At 37.8% G+C, this 21,921-nt stretch overlaps 1 protein-coding gene across 1 annotated transcript in view; it reads right to left on the bottom strand.

Annotated features, from left to right (window-relative positions):
- Nucleotides 1-21,921, bottom strand: part of L3MBTL4 (L3MBTL histone methyl-lysine binding protein 4) — a gene marked incomplete at both ends in the record, with an annotated part of 345,501 nt that overhangs the window by 218,811 nt on the left and 104,769 nt on the right. The window contains one exon of the mRNA XM_084252676.1: nt 16,571-16,681. Within this exon, the coding sequence (XP_084108802.1) occupies nt 16,571-16,681 (111 nt within the window). The remainder of the gene's footprint in view (nt 1-16,570; nt 16,682-21,921) is intronic.

The following is a 21,921-nucleotide window of genomic DNA, read 5'->3' as shown; positions in this document are numbered from 1 at the left end:
TATTTTTGGTTCCTGTAGGGCAAGGTAAAAAAGTATCAGGCTTTTCTGCCCTCCTGCCATTAGGAGAGATGACGGAACACTGTGGTTCCGAATGAATTCCTGATGGCGGGCACCCGGAATAGGGTGTGGGCATATGCAGATGGGATTCACCTGGGCTAAGACTGGGCTTTTAAGGGTGGCATCATGGGGACGCCAGCAGAAGCTGAGAAGCAGGAGAGCAGAGCAGCAGAGATTCCCCAGAGAGCCTAGATAGAGTGAAGACTTGCTGGGGGCTGGGAGGCCTGCCAGCCTCTTGGCCCCCCAGCACCCCGCCTGCTGTATACCTGGTAAATCCCAATAAAGGCCTGAAAAGCCACCGAGGGCTCCAGGACTCTGACTCCTCCCTTACCCAATCTACTGGGATCATAGAAAACCTGCTCTGTGTCCCTTCCTGCCCTTACAGCTCCCCAAAGAGGGGAAAAAAAAAATAACAGTCCAAACGTTTAAGCTTGTGCTATTTACCAGTAACATTAAAGACACAGCAGAAACCTGAACTTTAGACACAAATTGATAGGGAACTCGAAGATAGGCTATGGATGATCCCAAATCCAGTACAGCATCAGGTTTTTGGGCAACTAATCAGCCCCTTCTGGCTGCACAAATGGTAATGGAATCTGAAATACAAGGGGTGAACACTTGGGGTAACAGGGGGACCATCTCTAGGATTTTATTCTTAAATAAATGTAGTTTGGGGAGGCAACTGAAATGGAAACATTAAAATGAGTTTAAATAGAAGGGCATCACTATTCTAGCACTGAATTGGTTTTTAGATGGAGACAGATGAATGATAATTGATGACAACAGCAAAACATATGCCTTGGGACTTTCCCTCTTATACTGAGAGTTCAAGGCAGCTAAAGTGCTTCATAGTGTCCCACAGAAAGGCATTTCTGCTGAGAGAAGTTCCAGCAGAGTGATGGGACAATCCCCCTAACAGGATTGTCCTAAAACCACTCATGGAATCTCAAGAACAGCAGTAAGTTGCACAGGGCACAAGGGAGCATGTTGCAGAGGTCAAAGATATGCTATTTTCTGAAGGCAGCACAAAACAACTTTATATAAATCCTTTATTCATTCAGGAATCTTGCATGCAAATGATATTCAGTGTGAAAAATAACAAATGAGAAGATGTAACACTATTCTGCATATCATAGGGTCAGCCAATCTAGGGTTTAGGGGTTTTCTATTTAAGATACACTGTGTTTATATACCAATGAAAATGCATTTCAGAGTTAGACTATCAGGGGAACTTGCCTCATAGGCTGGCAATCACAGAAATCACCTTAGGTTTGGGATGGAGAGGCTTAAACCAAGTGAAGTGAACCACCCTCATAAAGCAGTGTGGACCCTTCATGTCTCCAGCAGTTTTTGATATTACAGTTACATTTATTTAAGAGAAGGGTTTATTTTTACCAGAAAATCACGAGCAACCATCATTGTTCAGAATTCCAGTCATTTATTAACCATTATGTGTCCACTACTACTCTACAGTCTGACTGTCATGTATTATTAGTATAATAGTCTCATAATGGGCTGCATTTCTTTGACACTGTTGTAACTGCTATGATTCAATATGCCAATGTTCCAAGAGAGAAAGCGCCACATACAATGAAATAATGCATGGTTTCTATTATTCAAATATTCTAATATTATCCATGTTTATGGTAAGGATGTTACGTTAATATATAGCATATCAGTAATACAGAAGCACAAACGAACCCACTTCTCCGTCTAGCATTGGGCAAGGGAATACTTTGATGGCATCTAGTTAATGGCAACAGTTGAATGCACATTTGTTTCTACAATAAATAATCCTTAATGGTAATTTACTTCAAATAAACAACTTATCAGTACCTCTATATTTACAATTTTTATTTATTCACTCATTCACCAAATATTTATTTGGTATCTCTAAAAGGCCAGATACTGTCACATACTGTTCTGTAGGCCCTGGGGATCTCAAGAGTACTAAAAGGGCTTCCTCCATTAGCTTACATGCTACTGGCAACACAGACAATAAAGAAACAAAGTAATCTAATGTCAGATAACCACAGTTCTATAATGAAAATTAAATTCATGTAAAAGGAAAGGCACTAGCCTTAGGTAGGAACAGGGATACTTCTCCCAATGCAACAAGTAGAAATTTTGAGTGTGTATCTTCAGACATGGATAGAAAAGTAGATCTGCTGAGGGGAGCAGCGGGTACGACAGAATTCTCTCGCCCTCCCGCACCTCTGGCCTGTACCCCAGTTCTTGTATACAAATAAATAAATCTTTAAAAAAATAAAAGTGACCTGGCCATGGAGACAGAAACGATTTTACTTTGTAGTTCTTCAATTTTCCCAGTGAAGGAGCAGCATGGTTAGCAGAGGAGAAAGAGAAGGGTGTGAGGAGAGAGGAAGCATGAAACAGTTTTCTTGGAGAATGAAGAAACATTTACATGAACTGATATGGGAAATTAAGTGGAATCTCAAGAATGGATTTAGGGCTCTGGTCCCATGGACATTTGTGGAGATAAATTTAAATTTAGACGTCCCAGAATGGCTTTGTTTTTCTGAAGCCACAAAATTCAATTTGGCATCACTCAAAAATACATAAACAGGCAACTGTTTGAGCGTGGATAAAAATTACATCCCAGTGAAGGAAGGATGATAGAAGGAAACTTCAAGCAGAAGGAAAAGACAACTCACTTGGAAAGAGGAAAATAAATGTCAGTTAAGAGTCACTTGTAAACATCTGCTTCACTGAAGGCTCTTATGCAAAATCTCTGAAACTAATCCTCAAAGCTACTGATTTTGAATGGCCCTAAAACCATCTACCTGTAGCTCATATGCACAAATACTAAACATATATTCTTAACAATTCACTATTCACTTACAATTTTGGTGCATTCACATAAACTGAGGCCACTTCCATGTATTAGGGAAAAACATCTCCTTACCTCACAAAAAACATGATGAATGAATCCTCTCATCTCCTTGGTCCATCCTGCACGTCCTTCACCCTACTCAGTACTACAGGTCCATGATTATGAAATCACCATGCACCTTACAACCCTCTTTGAGAATCTTGCTAAATGTTAGTTATAGAAGTCAGTCAGAAAATAGCTGTTGTCGCTCACAGGGTCCTTAAATGCTTCAATTCTCCAAGAAAGGACTGTTGTATTTTTAAAAGCTTAAGAGAAGGTAGTGTGTGACCCATCTGCAAAAAGTTGGTAATGAAGAATCACTTTCAGTTTAAAAGAAATATTCATACACTGTTTTTAGGAATGTACACTGGTATAATCCTTATGGACAACAGTGTGTAGTTTTCTCAAAATAATAAGAGTAGATCGATTGATGCAATCGATCAATTCCATCCCTAGGAATCTACCCGAAAAATCATAAACATTAATTTCAAGGGATATACACACTCCTGTTTATTGCAGCAATATTTACAATAGCCAAATTATGTAAACAACCTAAGTGCCCAAGGACACATGAGTGGATTCAGAAGATGTGGTGTATATATATATTAGTGTATATATATGCGGTGTATATAGTACTGTTATAGGACAGGGAGAGGGGTAGCCCAAACCCCGCAAACCTGTCTATTCTAAGTGGGTTCTGCCATCCGCCGCATCAACACAAAACATAGGAGACTTTAATGGGAAGGAACTTTAATAAAACTAGGAAACAATACAGGTAAGGCAAAGAGTCTAGTTTCTAAGTGAAGCACCCAAAGTTACCCGTCCCCTCGTGGGTAAAACTCCATCCATATGGGATCGGCCCAGAGCAAGGCCCCAAAGCCTGCCACAAGTCTAAAGCATCTTCCAGTGGGGACCCACAGAAAAGAGTCAGAAACAACCAGACAAGCCCGGAAGGAAAAGAGCAAAATCAACATCAAGATAAAAGCTGCCATGGTCACCTCTCCACGGGTCTCACCCACATCTGTGTCACCCAGTCCACGACCAAAAGACAAGCACAGTTTCTTTACGTGTCTCTAGGCTCCATGCGCCTCCTCCAGGTCTCCTGGCTCCATCCTGCTTCCTTCCTCAGTCTCTTCTTCAACTTCTCCTCTTCCTGCTCAGCTCCACCCTCCCTTGGGTGGGGCAGGGAACCTCCCCCTTTCCTGGGACCACCCTGTTACAGTACTAGTAACAGTAAAAAAGATGAACTCTTGCCATTTGCAACAACATGGATGTAGCTGGAGGGGACCATGCTAAATGAAGTAAGTCAGAAGGAAAAAGACATATATCACATGGTTTCATTTACATAGAATACACAGAAACAAAACAAAGGATCAGTCAATACCAAACCAATGACAAACCCTAGAAATCTGTCAATGAGGCTAGAAGAGGGGCTGGGGAAGGATGGAGAGCAATGTATGGCAAGGGTTTATTGTTTTTTTAAGATTTATTTATATATGCATACAAGAACTGGGGTACAGGCCAGAGGTGCAGGGGGTGAAAGTGGGGAACAGAACAGGCAGACTGACTGAAATGCCCTGCTGAGGGGAGCAGCAGGCAAGACAGGAGAGGTCTGCTGCACCATGTGGGTAGCTCCCTGGCCAGCTGGGGATCTAACTCACGCTGCAGAGGCTGTGGGCAGCTTCACAGCACTGTACTTAACCCCGTGTGTCACCAGGGAGACCCTATGGTGCGGGCTTAATGGTCTAAGGTAGAAGAAGACGATGGGTACCTTGGTGGGGAAGTAGCAAGTGACATACTTCTGAAGATTTGAGATCCTATAGCTGAATCGCATTCAGTACTTAAAACAGTATTACCTCAATAAAATAAAATTTAAAGAGAGAGAATAATTAAAATTAAGTCAAAAGTCATTAGCGAAATCCTAGTATTTTTGTATTTTCTTCCAAATTTTACAGTGTCTCTGAAGGTATAGTTACAAAATAATACAGGCCAGAGGAAAAATTGAGAGTAGGTAATACAGAATCTGACAGGGCTCATTAAAAGAACTTAATCTTTTCTACCTAAACACACAATAGAAAGACAACAAAGTCAAGAGAGCCATGTGGTCCCATCCACATTTTATTTGTTTTCTTTTTAAATTTTCTTTTCTTCTTTTTTTTAGGTTTTATATCCTTTGTTTTTTTTTTTTAATTTTTTTAAATTTTTTACATCACTGTTTATTTTTTTTTAATTTTTTAAAAAGATTTATTTATTTATTTATACAAGAACTGGGGTATAGGCCAGATGTGTGGGAGGGTGAGAGGATTCACCAGAGACAGAGTGGGGAACAGAACAGGCAGACTGACAAAACACACTGTCGAGGGGAGGAGCGGGCCTGATAGGAGAGGCCTGCCACGCCATATGGGGCCCTCGCCAGTCAGCAGGGATCAAACCGGCACTGCAGAGGCTGCGGACAGCTTCACAGCGTAGTGCTCAACCGCCTGCGCCACTGGGGGAGGCCCATCATTGTTTATTTTTAAACAATATTTGTTTCCCCCAGGTGTAATCCCCATAGAATTTCCTTCACCAATGCACCTGTGCACCATCACCTAGGTCTCCTGTGCTCCTCCGTCTCCCTCTGATCCCTCTCCCTCCTCCTCCCCTGCAATATGTCTCAGATTTATAATTGTCTGGCTTTGCTTTGTTGTGCTTTGTACTGTTATTTTTTTTTTACACGATGCCATCCACATTTTAAACATCACTTTGGCACCTTTGTGTAACATGGATTGACTGGGTCTCGAGTGGATACAAAAAGACAATCTAGGAGATTACTGTTGTGGCCCAGGAGAGAGCCCATGCTGGTTTTTGTCAGGGTGACTGTTATTGAAATGGAAAGAGGCAAAGAAAATAGAGATAGGGCCTCCGTGGTGGTGCAAGGGGTTAAGACGCAGCACTATGAAGTTATCTGCAGCCACTGCAGCGCGGAGTTTAATCCCTGGCCTGGAAGATGACCCACATGGTACAGCAGACCACTCCTGACTCGCCTGCTGCTCCCCTCAGCAATGTATTTCATTCAGTCCGCCTATTCTGTTCCCAGCTCAGTCTCTGGTGAATACTCTCACCCCCCACAGCTCTAGCCTGTACCCCAGTTCTTGTATGCATAAATAAATAAATCTTAAAAAAAAAGAGAATACATTTTTGCAGCAACATGGATGGAGCAGGAAGGGAAATAAGCTCACGCTCAGCGAAATAAGCCAGAAAGAAAAAGAAAAATACTGGATGGTCTCACTCATGAGAGGAATTTGGAAAACCTAAATAAGGGACCAGGAAAATGACTAACATAACAAAGAAAAAATCAAAATCAACAAGCAACTATAAACCAGAGACACACTATGGGGTGGGGGGAGACGAAGGATTAGGGTAAAAATAAGGGGGGCGCAATTGTATGGGGAATATAACCAAAATGAAAATGCATAGATTGTGCAAAAATGAAAAATGATGTAAGAATTATATGAAATAAAATAATAAAAAAAAGAGAGAGAATAGAGATACAGTACTTAGAGGCAAAACTGATATGGACAGAAGTGAAGCCTGAGACTCTCCATTTCTAACATATTCCCAGGTGACACTGAATCCGTATTCTGCCATTCCAGAAAATCCTCATCCGTACTAAGCCCTTGAAATGCCACACCAAATTCTTCCCTGAAGCCAGAATATGGAATTTTGCAAAAATATTTTACGTTGTGCCAGGTCTGCACATGAAACATGATTCTAACCTCTGAGTTTAAGAATCCACACATTCCTTCTAACAATAGGTGTTCTTGGAGTTGGAAAAAGACAGTCCCTGTGAATGGGGCCTGACACCATTGTTTCTACAATCCAGTGCTGGTTTACCAAGGAAGCAAAGACATGTACACCTTGGATGAAGTGTAAGGAGATGCCAGTTATAAGCCAAAAAGAGAAAAAAGAAGATCCACAGCACTCCACTTTCCTGTTTCTCACAGATGAGCCCTGATAACTGCAATAGGCATGCAGCTTCCCATGATTCTTTTGCTCACAGGTCCACACACAGATCCTGAGGAGACAGACTGCCTGAGCAGCTTTTGATTGAACAAAAGAAAAATATACATGCATATTAAAACAGATTAAATTCGAAGTTTTCTTTGTCTCTACATGATAGTAAATAAAGGCATTTGGTGTTTAGAAATGCAAATAAAACAAGGCATGTTATTCACTTTTTTCTAGAAGAAAAACTGTTCTTCTTGGATGCCATCTGCCCCTCAGCATCTTTGCTCATGCTTGCTGCATCTGCAATGAACTTTCACAGCACTTGGAGGTTTGTGCCATACAGTGTATGTCAAATGGTGAGTCTATTCTGCACCCCCCCCCCCCAACTAGACTGTGAGGGCAGGTTTCAGGTCTTCATCTCTTCCTAGGCTCCACAGCTTCTGGAATGATCTTCTACCTCAGAAGCTCAGTAAATAAAAGTTGTTGATGATACAGTAGGTTTCACCTTTTCTACCTCTTTTTTAATGGATATCCTAACTTTATTTAATACTTGTGCAGTAGGCAGAATAATGGTTCCTAAAGATGCTAACTCCTGAAACCCATAAAAATGTTACCTTATATGTCAAGAGGGACTTTGCAGGTATGAATAAATTAAGGACCCTGAGATGGGGAGATTATTCTGGATTATGTGTTGGACTGAGACTCATCACAAGTGTTTAGAGGAGGCACAGAAAACTTTGAAGATGTAACACGAGCTCTGAAAATAGAGAAAGGGGCTATGAACCAAGGAACAGATGCAGCCTCTCAAAGTTGGGAAAGGCTAGGAAACACATTCCCCCCAGAGCTTGCAAAAGGAACACAGCCCTGGTGAAACTTCTGGCCCAGTGACACTTCTGACCTGGAGAAATAGAATAAATTTGTGTTATTTTAAGCCACTAAATTTGTGGTCATTGTTATAGTAGCAGTAGGAAAATTTGAACATAAATTAATCTGGTGAAAGAATGTATTCATTTTCTTCTCTTAGTCTCCTTTCCCTGACTCTAACATCCTTTCTTATATCACAAGAAATGACATAGATTATGGAAAGGGGTGGTAGGGAGATGTATTCACCATCTTGCCTAGTCAGTTTATTCTGGGGAATTTTGTTCACTTATTTATCTTTGATAAGATATTCTTCCAAAGATAAAAATAGAGTGCCTATAAAGCAGAATGTGAGAGAAAGAGACGATGTTCAGCATAATTAGCTAAGTATCAGTATTAGTAAGGGCATTTGGAATGTCAAAACTGCAGCTGGTCAGAAACAGTACATGTCTGTTCAGGAAAACAGCAGAGAATGTGTGTGTCTCCTCTAAAACTAAGACTCTTGCATCAAAGGAAGGCAGCACATCCATATTGCATAGTCTTACCTACAGTCTAGGAAATGAGAGGCTTCATTATCACAGCAAGCAAAGGGTCTCATACTTCTTGAATAAATATAAAGATTTGAATGAAGTGGTGAGTATGGAGAATGGAGAGCCTTTTTATTAACTGAAGTACTGTTATTTTAAAAATAAGTTCTTGACTCAAAAGTACATTTATCCTGGAAACACAGTGAAAATTTGCTATTTGTATATAGATTTATGTATATTATGCATCAGAGTGATCTACAGCATTTTCCAGAAACTCATAGAAATACATAACCCCAAAATAAGGGTTAGGGACAACAAGTGCTACAATATCATTGTCTTTTATTTAAAAAGTTTCTACAGAGCATAGAAAACTGTGCAATGGTCTATTTCTATTCTATCTAGCTCATGACTAAGCTGATGCCTCTAGCCAAATAATCACGTCAGGATCTCATCAGATTTCACAGGTCAGGCTAGTAAAACGGGGGTGCTGGATGAGGTTTATCTAGCAAGTCATGAAATAGCCCTAATGGGGTCATCCTATTCAGCGCCACAGCAGTTTTCACTATTGTGCAGGGTGTCTACTGTTCCTACTGTTCTGGATGTACTGACTTAATTTTTATCTTTTCAAATTTTATAATTTGTAAATCATTTACATAACCATGTAATTTGGGGAGTACAACTTCATATTGCCACATATGCAGGAGGAAGAGGGAAGGGAGGTGATGTGATAGGACCTTTGATGGACATACGGACTTTAGTAAATATGTAAAAGGTAGTCTTCACTGACAGTTCTTGAAGAAGATAATTCTAGCAGCAGAAATCCCTATTCTGTGAAAGACTACACATCATGTAGAGACCTTCACTATATTCACACTGAAAATTAAAGAAATGCATGGTAATCAACTGGTACTATGACAAATGTATTTTAAGTATAGAAGCTGCTGATTATATGGTAGGTCTCATCTATTCTTTTTACTACATATGAAAAACTAAACTGAAAATTCAGTAATTATTTTTTTCAAATGTTGAAAAAAATAAGGAAAGGACACACAACTAAGTATATTAAAAGTGTAATTAAAAATATTTTTATTTATGCATACAAGAACTGGGGTATAGGCCAGAGGTACAGGGGCAGGGGTTTGAGGGGATTTACCAGACAGAGTGGGGAGCAGAACAGGCGGATCCACTAAAATACACTATTAAGATAAGCAGCAGGAAAGACAGGAGAGATCTGCTGGGCCATGTGGGTTTGCTCCCTGGCTGGGGATGGAATTCATGTCACAGTGGCTGGTGATAGCTTGATAGTACTGTGACTTTAACCCCGACATCACCAGGGAGGCCCAAAAGGTACAATTTTTTAAAGAAATTATTTTAATAAGGTAATTTTAGTCTATAACAATGGTTATATTTTAGGGGTACAGGTTCACATGTGTCTTCAAATATATGTTATCATACTATACCCACCACCAAAACATCAACAATTGTCTATCTACCGTGGACCACTGGAAATGCTCCACTCTTTGCCCTCCACTCCCACCGGTAGACTCAGTTCTGTAGTCAGACTTGAAGGATTTGTTTTGGTTTGTTTATGTCTGTTCCTTTGCTTTATTTCCTTATATGTCACATAAGACCAAAATCATCCAGTATTTATTTGTCTTTCTCCTTCTGATTTAATACACTAAGCATAATCCCTACCAATTACATCCATGCTATCACAAACAGCAAGATTTCATCTTTTTTAAATAGCTGAGTGGTGTTATGTTGTATATATATACCACATTTTTTATCTACTCATGTATCATTGAGCTTTCTCTGTACCTATTGATATGATCATGATTTTTCATCTTTTCTTTTGTTGATGTGGTGAATTATATTAATTGATTTGTGTATATTGAACCACCCTACATACCTGGGATACATCTCACATGTACATGATGCATGATTCTTTTATTGCATTGTTGAATTTAGTTTACTAAGATTTCGTTGAGGATTTTTGCATGTCTGTTCATCAGGGTTCACTTTTGTTGTTCTACTCTTCTCTGCTTTTGGTTTAGGGGTAATATTGTTCTCATAATATGTATGGAAGCATTCTCTTTTCTTCAATTTTTTTTACAATAACTTGAGAAGGATAAGTACTAATTCATCTTTGATGACCTGGTAGACCTCATGAGAGAAACCATCTGCTCCTGGGATTTTGATTTGGAGGAGACTTTTGTTTTGGGCGGGAATTTTGATTACACTTTCAATTTACTTGATTGTAATTGGCATGTTTTAAGTTTCCATTTCTTCTTGGCTCAGTCTTAAAAGTATGAGTCTAAGAATTTACCCATTTCTTCCAGATTATCCAATTTGCTAGCATAAAATATGTTCACATAAGTCTCTTATGGTTTTCTGTATTACCAAGGTGTCTGTTATAACTTCTCTTCCATTTGTGATCGTATATTATTAGAGTTTTCTCTTTTTTCCCCCTTAGTGAGACTAGCTAAAGGTTTGTCTACTTTCTCAAAGAACCAGTTCTTAGTTTCATTGATCTTTTGTATTGTCTTTCTGATTTCTGTTCCATTTATTTGCACCCTGCTTTTTATTTCTTTCTTTCCTTCTAGGCTTTTGGTTTCATTTATTCTTTTTCTAGTGCTTTGAGGTAAAAGGTTATACTGTTTATTTGAGATCTATCTTGATTCTTAAGGCAGGTATGTAATGTTATCAACTTCCCTGTTGGTACAGCTTTTGCTGAATCTCATAGATCCTGGTAGCTCCTGTCTTCCATTTTTGTTTCTCTTCGTGCATTTTTTACTTTCTCCTTCAATTTCCTCAAACCCCATTCACTGGCACTGTATTTAGTCTCCACATATTTGAATTTTTCCCACTTTCTTTTTGTGGTTGATTTCTGGTTTTATACCTTTGTGAACAGAGAATATACTTGATATGATTTCAATCTTCAGGATATAACTGACACTTATTTAGTCAACCAACCAGCCACTGTGTGATTTCTGACTGGGAGGTTCAGAACACTGACTTTTAAGGAGATGATTAAAATGTGATTATTTATTGCTATTTTATACTAATTGTTTTCTGAGTGTTTTTGCAGTTGGTTTCTGCTCTTTTGCTCTTCTCTTGCTCTCTACCTTTGCATGGTGTTTGGATTCCATTTTTATCTTCTTTGTTTCTTCTAGGTATTTTTGTTCTGAGGTGTGTACATTGATAGAGTTCTGTAATTATTACCTACCATAAATTGAAAATAAGTTAATTTCAAGCTCCAAAGGTAACAACATACTGAGTTTATCTTTAAATTGAATTAGTATAGTGTCTCTATTATGACATGAATTGAAAAATTACAGCCACAGGCCAATAGGTTCCTACTACATGCTTTTAAGAATCACACAATTAAAAAACTTTTTTACTATTTTCAGTATCTAAAAAAAATCGAAAGACTATTTCATGATGTGAAAATTACATGGAATTCAAGCATCACTTTCTGTAAAGTTTTATAAGAACACAATCACATTTGTCCATTTATATTTTGCTTCTGACTGCTGTTGCACTAAACCCCTAATCCAAGCAGTGGCAGAGATTAGATGGCCTGCAAAGGCCAAAATATTTACTCTCTGTTCCTTTACAGAAAAGGATGCTGCACTCCAGGTACAGAGCTCAAGTTGTAGAACCAGTCACTGTTTTCCTCCGGGCTCTACCACTAACAAACTGATATCTTGGACAGGTTACTTAAACTATCTTCAACTGTTTCCATACCTACCTTATAGAGTTGCTGTGTGGATTAAAAGCGTGAGAAAACGTAAAGTACACACAGCAGCATGTGGGCCCCACTTAAGAGTTAGCCATTTCTGATATTATTATTGCTATTTACTGTTACCATAATTATACTAATGCATCCTACCAGGCAGAGCACTCTACATGCTTGAACTTTTCTGAAAATCATTGTTGGCACTAACTTACAGTTTTGCCTACTCTAAAAATTATCTTTTCATTAATTGGTCTTAATATTTTTGAAAACTGTCCTGGTCTCCTTCCCAAAAGAAGACAATCATCAATCACTGTAGCACTGTAATGTCCATTAATTAGAAGTTTAGCTAAAAGAACAGGAATTTTTAATTTTAATATCTTGTTCTATTCTTATATTTGAAAACCATTTTCAAAAGTGCATCCCAGTTAGAGACCTTGGCAAGTGAGATGATATATTTCAGATTCTGCTCCCTTTTTGACAGATAATTAAAGTAGGACTCACAAGGTCAAGTGACTTTCTCCAAGAACAGGCAACCCTTAATTAAAGTGAACAATCATTGACTTATATTGAGACCTCTGCTTTGCACTAGCCCACCTGCAGATTTTTCAAATGGAAGCTTTGAACTTACTTGTCTGACCTAAAAATCAAAAGAGTTTCTAATTGTACAAGTAGACAAATTACCCTGACAATTTCTCTTGGTCATGATGCTCTTATTTCATTTAGAAATGCCACAAATACATCCGTTAATGCATTAAATATAAAAAGACTTGCTGAAGAGACTGAATTTATTAATGATTCAGTAGAACTTCCTAAAGCATCTGTTTGGAATTCATTTATAATTCATTTTGCAGCTTAGCTGTAGTTCCCATTGGGCAAATATTTATCAATTATTACTCTGTTTTAAGTCTCCCCTTTACATTTATTTGTAGAATTTTTTTTCCCAAATGAAGACTAAACTTCCTAAAAGCATCCATCCATCGGCTGTAATTTATTGTGCATTTCCTGATAAGGTGAGAGAAATGGACTTTCAAATGTAATGGTGTACACTATACAACCAAACAAAAGAATAATTATTAAACATCATTGTAGCTATAAAATGAAAAATAATCACATTGAATATATCGTAAATATTTATTAGTAGTAGCCAAGGTAATTAATAAATAAAGTAATCAACATGGGAAAAACAGGATGTTAAAAACGCACTATGGCATCAAAAACTTCATGACTTATCTACATGAACTCTACATGACTAAATTGACATTTTCAATATGAAGATAAGACTATCTAGTTTGACTCATACCAATGGACATATTAGAACCAGACTGTAGAATGTCCTTATAATATCAGACTGCCAACATCAAATCCCCCAAACACTGAAAATTCATAGTCTTTAATTCTAATGGCTAATCACAACTACAGGGTAATTGCTAAAATGAGATAGCACTGGCCGTGAGGTTAGAAACACATAAATTAAAACCCTGCTCCTCAACTAGCTGTGAAACCTTGGTCAAATTAATTAAATTCTCCATGCCAACTATTAAAAAAAAAAAAACAACAACCTGTAAAAAGTTGTTGCAACTAGACTTATTGTAGTGTTGTTTCCATGGTATGGACCAATATTATTCTATATAGCTGAAGCTATTAATTTCATATAGTGCAATAAAAATAGATAAGTTTATGAAGCTAAAAATGAGATACATAATTTATTTAGTGTCTGCAACAAAGTCTGCATTGAGTAATAATGTCTCTTAGACTACTAGTACTACTTTTGTGACTTCTGAAAGCACTCGTAATGCTTTTGTACCTCCAGACCTACTACTGTTACTACTTCTTATTACTGTAACCACAAAATAACAGTTACTGCATTCCACTCCCACTGACTAGTGGTCACATGTAAACTATGGTAATTCAGATTCTTTAGATCTAAACACAAAAGCCCGTGAGGAGAGCTAATTTAAAAAAAAAAAAAATCAATGATAACAAATGGTGAAGATGTGGACAAATGTGAATCTTCAAATACTACTGGTAGGAATGCAAAACAGTACAACCATTTGGAAAACATTTTGATAGTTCCTTAAAATGTTAAACAAAGTTACTAATCAATCAATTCTACTCCTAGATAAATTCCCAAATGAAAATTTATGCTCACATAAGAACATACAAGAATGTTCGTAACATTATTTAAAATAGCTAAAAAGTGGAAATAAGCCAATGTCCATCAACTGAAAAATTGGATAAACAAAATGTGGTTTAAAAGTACTGTTCAGAAATAAAAAGGAACGAAGTACTGAAACATGAAAAACACTGACGAACCTTGAAATTTGTAAGAAATCACGATATACAAAGCAAGGTATTATAAGAATCCAATTATATAAAATGTTGAGACTAGACAAATCTATAGAGACACAAAGTAGGGATTGTCAGGGGCTAAGGGAGGAGGTGTAGAATAGAGTGATAACTAATGGGTATGATTTTTCTTTTGGGGAGGAATAAAAATGTTCTAAACAGTGGTCCTGATTGCGCAATTTGAATATTCCACAAGCCCTAAAAATTGGCGTTCATGCCAAGATAGGTACATGCTAACAGTCTGAATGGTATGTGAGCAATTCCACATGTTCTAAAGCTTCACAGGATAATGACTGTCACTTGCACCGACACATCTTACTTTAGCCCTAAAATCCTTAAAGCGATTTCTATTACGTTCACACCCACAGAAATAACACTTCTGGCACCAATTCTGCCAAAGGTTCCAGATACATTTCAACTCTTTCCTCTAATAAAAAACAAAGCGATTGTAATAAAAGAATTAAGAGAAGGTACATGAAAATGAAACATATCTTTGGAAGAATCAACTAAGTTCTTAGATATTTTTAAAAACCAGCACTGAGTAAGAAATATACTAAATTCACTTTAGAAGCTTAAGTTTTTCAAATGATATTTTAAGGTAATGTGCTAGTGCTAATCTATTACAATTACATATAAAGCTGGAAAATACATTCAATGGGGTACACTATGTGTATCTTACAAATCAGGATAGTCTCTCACTGAAAATTCTAAATAAGATTTAGTGAACAATTAAGATTGAAATTTTCCCATAAAAACAATGATTTTATAATAAAAGTTAAACAAGAATTCAGAGAAAATACTAATGCCCATTTGTAATGACAAAATATTGAATTTATAAAGTAATTAAAATATCCAAAAGTCATCCCCACAACAATTACCCTAAGAGTAAATAATGAAAAATCTCAAATACATAAAAATCTAAACATTATGCTTAAAATTAAAGTTAACACATTAGTAACAAGTTTTGTAGAAGAAAAAACCCAACACTGATCAGTATTTAGCCTGGTTATTGCTTTCATTTGTCAGAAGAATAAAAGACCCTGTCAATATCAGCTATTGATAATCTATGGCCAAATCAAATACTTAACTCTAAATTTTATTCAATATACATCCTGATTATTCTCTATGAAATGCAATAGAAATTATTTTCAAATTAGCAAATGGTAAATAAGATTTCCTTTAAATACATCAAACTGAATGTCAAACTTAAATGTACCTCTCTTGGGTGGGCCTCCCTGGTGGCACAGGGTTCAAGTCTCAGCTATCAAGCTATTGCCAACGCAGCAAAATGACTTTAATTCCCAGCCAGGAAGATAACTCACACGGCACAGCGGATCTCTCCTGTCTCACCCGCTGCTCTCATCAGCAGTATATTTCAGTAGATCTACCTGTCCTGCTCCCCACTCCGTCTCTGGTGAATCCTCTCACCCCCCCACTTCTGGCCTATACCCCAGTTCTTGTCTGCATAGATAAATAAAAATAAAATCTTTAAATGCATCTTCCTTGGTAGTGCCTATTAAATATTGTTAACTTCAATGTTTACTTTATGAAATAAACTCTACTTGGGTGGAAAATAATTTGTGAACTATCACATGCTATCAATTCATTGAATTTTACTAATTCTTTCAGCTGTGTATAATTAATAAAAAGATTTCACATTGGGCAAATTTTATCTTGAAGATGTGTATTATTTTTAAAAAGCAGATGTTACAAGGACAATACAGAAATCTGAAAATCAAATCTTCCTTTCAAAATATTACCTATTTTAGCTAAAGTTACTAAGTGGTTTTATTTATTTTTGATCTGAAAAAGATTAGTGGAAAACAAAGACTTAATTGTTCTTGGTTAGGTGTTTAGTGATGACAATTTTAAGAAAATTCTAATACCAACAAAAAAGTCTAAAAAAAAAAAGCAAAAAAAAAATTTAAAGTCTAAATAGTAAATCCAAACAAATGCATCAGAAACCCTCTCAATCATGTTTAATCTATAGCTAGCCCTTTTCACAGACAGATAAGTTGGAAATCTCTCTACCCAAAGATGGTGATTAGAAATGAAATCAGTCAATGTTTACTTCTTCTGTGGCAAGAAATCAGTTTCTCAGGAAACATGTGGGGAGGGGGAGGGCGATGCCAATATAATAATGTAATAATCTAAAACATGTACCTTTATTCTTTGGTCATCAACATCTATAATCGTAGCAACACGAATTAACCGGGGGTTTCGTTTATCCACAACTTCAAGTTTCATATTCGGCAGAAAACCATGAGGCAACCGCTGTAACATTACAAGTACAACAGTCATACAAAATTGAACAAGTCACCCATTTGTTCTAAAATATTATGTTCTGTAGTTCAACAAGACAGAAGCAGATTGGAGATGCCTGGTTTGCCTCCTCCAACTTATTTACAACAAAATTATTTAAAGACAATGACCCCTGAATTATGAGCAGGTGAACACTGCATGATCAATCAAATGTGAAGCACAGCAGAAAGGGGTAGAAAAAACTAGTCAGTCTTTAGCAATACCAGGGCAGTACAGCATATGAGGAGGGCTACTATAGAGAGCCTCTCTGTTGTTAACTCAAAAGCATAGGCCACATCAGGGACCATAAAACCCATGGACTTTACTGGAGAAGGGGTACACAGAAATGTTGTGCCAAAAGAGGGTGCACAACTGGATAACCCTAGGGATAAGGGTGCAGCTCAATATTGTGGAGCCCAAGCGAGAACAGTAGGAGTCCAAAGAAATGCAAAGAGTTAGATCAAATCCTTTGTGTCTTCTTATAGAAGAGGCTACTTACTATTTGCAGCCTGAGGCAGTGATATGTGAAAACACCCATCTTTGACCCTCCTCTCCCCACCCAGCCAAAACTGAGACAACAACCAACTACTATGATTAACCAGATTTTGAGCTATACTTTAAAGGCAAAGAGAACAACTCCTGACTTATAACTCCATCTTAACTCTCATTCCTATCCAGGGCTGCATCGATTTTTCAACTACAACTCAGAGGTTGGGAATAGCTCAAGGTTGGAGACATTTTGGCTGAGGAGCTGACCAAGGGAAGGGGGGTCATTGTGGATGCCTACTACGTAACTCGGGCACCCTCTGCACTGTAGGAAGCCTGACCATCTGTGCTCACTGAAGATGGCCATTCTACTGCCCTAGTTCCTAATTGCTACTGCTTACCAGCACCGGTGGTCTGGTCGTATGAACAGGTGCAGAAGCATCAATCTATGAAATAACAAACACTTAGAGGGCCTCCCTGGTGGCGCAGAGGTTGAGCGCTGGGTTGCGAAGCTGCCCGCGGCCTCTGCAGCGCCAGTTCGATCCCCAGCTACTCCCTGGCCACCAGAGGAGGGTCCCACATGGCGCGCAGACCTCTCCTGCCACCCGCTGCTCCCCTCAGCAGTGTACTTTGGTCCTTCCGCCTGCTCTGCTCCCCGCCCTGGCTCTGGTGAATTCTCTCACCCTCCCGCGCTTCTGATTGTATCCAGTGCATGTATAAACAAAAGCAAACAAACAAACAAATAAATAAATAAATAAAACATGCCTCTTAAAAAAAAAAAAAACAGACACTTAGAGAACCTGGGTTTAAAACCTAGGGTTATTACCCACCTACTTGCAGACAGAGTATAAAGACACTTTATCAGATAAGGAATATCCTTAAGAAAAATTAAAATTGAAGATACAGAAGAGCATGTCACGGATGTGGAAGCAAAAAAAAAAAAAAAACAAACCTGTGAGAAATCTCAACCCATTAGAAACTGTGGAATCTGTTTAATGAGTTTACAATCATGCTTTTTGAATTAAGAAAGACATGGATAATCTAAAGCAGCATCACTATAAAAATGAGACTGCTATAAATAAAATTAATGGGTTTTAAAATACTATTATGTAAGTAAAAAATGATAGTGAACCTCAACAGACACAAACACAAGTCATGAAAAACATCAATAAACATGAATGCACAATTACAGAGAGCATACAAAGAGAAGAACAGGGAGAAAAAGGAATTAATAAAATGAAAACCACATAAGAGCTCTTTGGGATAACCTAAAGAGAACTCACATCCATTTCATGAGGGTATCAGAGGAAGACAAGAAATAGAATACCTATTAAAAAAAAAATAGTAACTGCTGAGAACCACATCAACCCAGGAAACAAACCAGACATCCTAATCCAAGAGACCCAAAAAGTCTCAAGCAACAAACCAGACTGTCACTCCAATGCATATTATAATAAAAGATCGAAAGCCAATGACAAGGAAAGAAAACTAAAAGCATCAAGAGAAATAAGAGTAACCCATAAAGGGATACATTTCAGATTGTCCATAAACTTCTTACAGGAAACCTCACCAGCAAAGAGGGAAGGAGAGGAGATATTTATTTATTTTTTTTAATTTTTTTTTTTTATAGAGGCATGCTTTATTTATTTGTTTGCTGGTTTGTTTGTTTGTTTTGTTTATACATGCACTGGGTACAGTCAGAAGCGCGGGAGGGTGAGAGAATTCACCAGAGCCAGAGCGGGGAGCAGAGCAGGCAGAAGGACCGAAGTACACTGCTGAGGGGAGCAGCGGGTGGCAGGAGAGGTCTGCACGCCATGTGGGACCCTCCTCTGGTGGCCGGGGAGCAGCCGGGGATCGAACCGGCGCCGCAGAGGCTGCGCGCAGTTTCGCAACCCAGCGCTCAACCGCTGCGCCACCGGGGAGGCCCCAAGAGAGGAGATATTTAAAGTACACAAAGAAAAGTATTTTGAGCCTAAAATACTTTATCCAGACTGTCATTCAAGAAACAGTAAGGCTACGGGAGCTTCACTGAAAAATAAAAATTAAAAGAATATATCAACAAGAAGTCAAGACTTTTTAGTACTAACAGGGCTATTACAAAGCAACAACAAAATAAATCTAGAGGTAGCATACACCTAAATTATAATAAAATATGGCCCTCAGACTGAGTTTAAGATCAAACCGTCTAATAGGTTACAAAATACAGTTCATTATACACAAACCTCAGGATAACCTAAAACAAGACTCCATAGAAGCAACACGAAAGACTAAAGAAATGGAACATAAACAAAATATAAGAGGTAGACATAAAAATACAAAGTTAAAAAAAAAAAACTTAGTAACAAAATGGCAAAAGGTCTTTGTCTCAACAGAATATTGTTGAAGAGCACATAGACCTTTATGCACATTAGTTTATATAGTTACAGAAAAAGAATCTTTAGTTCATTTTCCAGATAGCTAAATCAACAAAGATTGCATCACAATTTCATTAATAGGGCCTCCCTGATGGCACAGCGGTTGAGCGTTGGGTTGTGAAGCTGCCCGCAGCCTCTGCAGCACCAGTTAGAGCCCCTGCTGCCAGGTGAGGGTCCCACATGGCGCGCAGACCTCTCCTCCTGCCCGCTGCTCCCCTCAGCAGTGTACTTGTCACTCTGCCTGCTCTGCTCCCCGCTCTGGCTCTGGTGAATTCTCTCACCCTCCCGCGCTTCTGACTGTACCCAGTGCTAGATAAATAAATCTTTACAAAAAAAAAAAAACTCTTAAAAAATATCTTTAAAAACTTTTCATTAATAATCATAAGGTTCATAAAAGGTTCTTATTATATTTAATATATTGGTTTGATTTTTTTCTTATTTTCCTAAAATTAACCTTATAAACTAGAAATGTTAACTACTGTCCTTGCCAACTTTCTTAGTGTATGACTCAGAAGGCAAAATTATTATTATTTTTTAAAGATTTTATTTATTTATTTTTACAAGCACTGGGTACAGTCAGAAGCGCAGGAGGGTGAGAGAATTCACCAGAGCCAGAGCAGGGAGCAGAGCAGGCAGAAGGACCGAAGTACACTGCTGAGGGGAGCAGCGGGCGGCAGGAGAGGTCTGCGCGCCATGTGGGACCCTCCTTGGTGGCAGGGGAGCAGCTGGGGATCGAACCGGCGCTGCAGAGGCTGCGGGCAGCTTCGCAACCCAGCGCTCAACCGCTGTGTCACCGGGGAGGCCCAGAAAGCAAAATTATTTAATAAACAATTAGAAAGGATAAAGATGATTCCCTATAAATCTAATTTTTATAGCATGCTTGGATAAAAGCCACAGTAGCCACTTTTTGCCATTTTGTTACCAGGTTTTGTTTTTTTTTTAAACTTTGTATTTTTCTATCTACCTCTTATATTATATGTTCCATTTCTTTAGTTTTTTGTGTTGCTTTTATTACATCATTTTAAATTCATATCATAATGTCATTTACACCCATGACTGTGCTTCAGGTTACTTCCTCTGTAACAGAAGCATGTTAAACTGTATTAATTTGGTATTTCTTCCAAGTTTTAAAATGCTAGGAATCAAGAGTTTATAAAGATGAACACTTAGGAAATATTAAAGAAAATGGAAAGGGGAACAAATACACTGAGATTTAACAAATAATTGAAACTAAGAACACTTAATTATCAAAAATCAAAGTCAAAAGGCAACTGTTTAGTTGTCTGACACGTGTTTACACGTTAGCACAAAGTTTCACTTTGAAAGCTATCACACATAAAAGTGTTCAACTGACTTTATTGAAAATGGAAGTGTACTGAATTCCTCATGTCTAAAAATGGTAACAGGGAAATGAAATACTCCTAACACATGACTAATAAACTATTAAATTTTTCTCCAATATATGGTTTGTGGAAGCATATCTTCTTTCTAAACTGCATTATTATCTCTACTGAATTAGAGTACGCTGAGTATAATTAGGTCTCTGTTCCCTGAAAATTTTTGTTTTGTCCTGACAACAAAGGTCACTGTTTCAAATTGCAGATGTCACAGAGCTACAGCTTGAGGTGAATCTGTAACAGCTCCATCACAGAGCTTGATGTTGCCCTTTCAACTCTTTTCATAATTTAATTTTCTTGCAATTTCCTTCTTGGAAAAGTAAAATTTTGACAGAAAGCAAAAGAAGGCGACTATAAGCAGCTGATATGTTCTGCTTATTGGATTTTTGAATTCTTAAATCCCTTTCTACCACTTCTAGCCTTCTTAATTTGATTATATTGCTTCCCTCCAATTCAGCCTATTATAATCAAATTTTTAATGAAAAAGAATTTTACATCAAGTCCCATTTTGATCCTTAGAAATTTTTCAGTAAATGAATTATACGTAGTAGCACATGCTATAAACTTCTGACTGCAGACTCATCAGGGAGCCTGAAATACACATTTAGGATTAAAAGGGAATAGTGTTTAAAAAACACCAGTGTAGAACATGAAAACATTAATTCAAAAGAATACCTATACCCCTACGTTTACTACAGCACTATTTCTAATAGGTAAGACTTGGAAACAACCCAAATGCTCAAAAATAGATGACTGGATCAAGAAGATATGTAAAATATACTCAATGGAATACTATCCAGCAATCAAAAAAGATAAACTAATGCCATTTGCAGCAGCATGGATGGAGCGGGAAGGATGCTCACTGAAATAAATCAGAAGGAAAAAGAAAAAAAAAATCAGATGGTTTCACTTATAG

This window comes from Talpa europaea, assembly GCF_964194135.1.
Source record: "Talpa europaea genome assembly, chromosome: 13".
In the NCBI taxonomy this organism is placed as follows: domain Eukaryota; kingdom Metazoa; phylum Chordata; class Mammalia; order Eulipotyphla; family Talpidae; genus Talpa; species Talpa europaea.
Note: the sequence above shows the minus strand (reverse complement) of the source record. Positions and strands in the feature narration are given on the sequence as shown.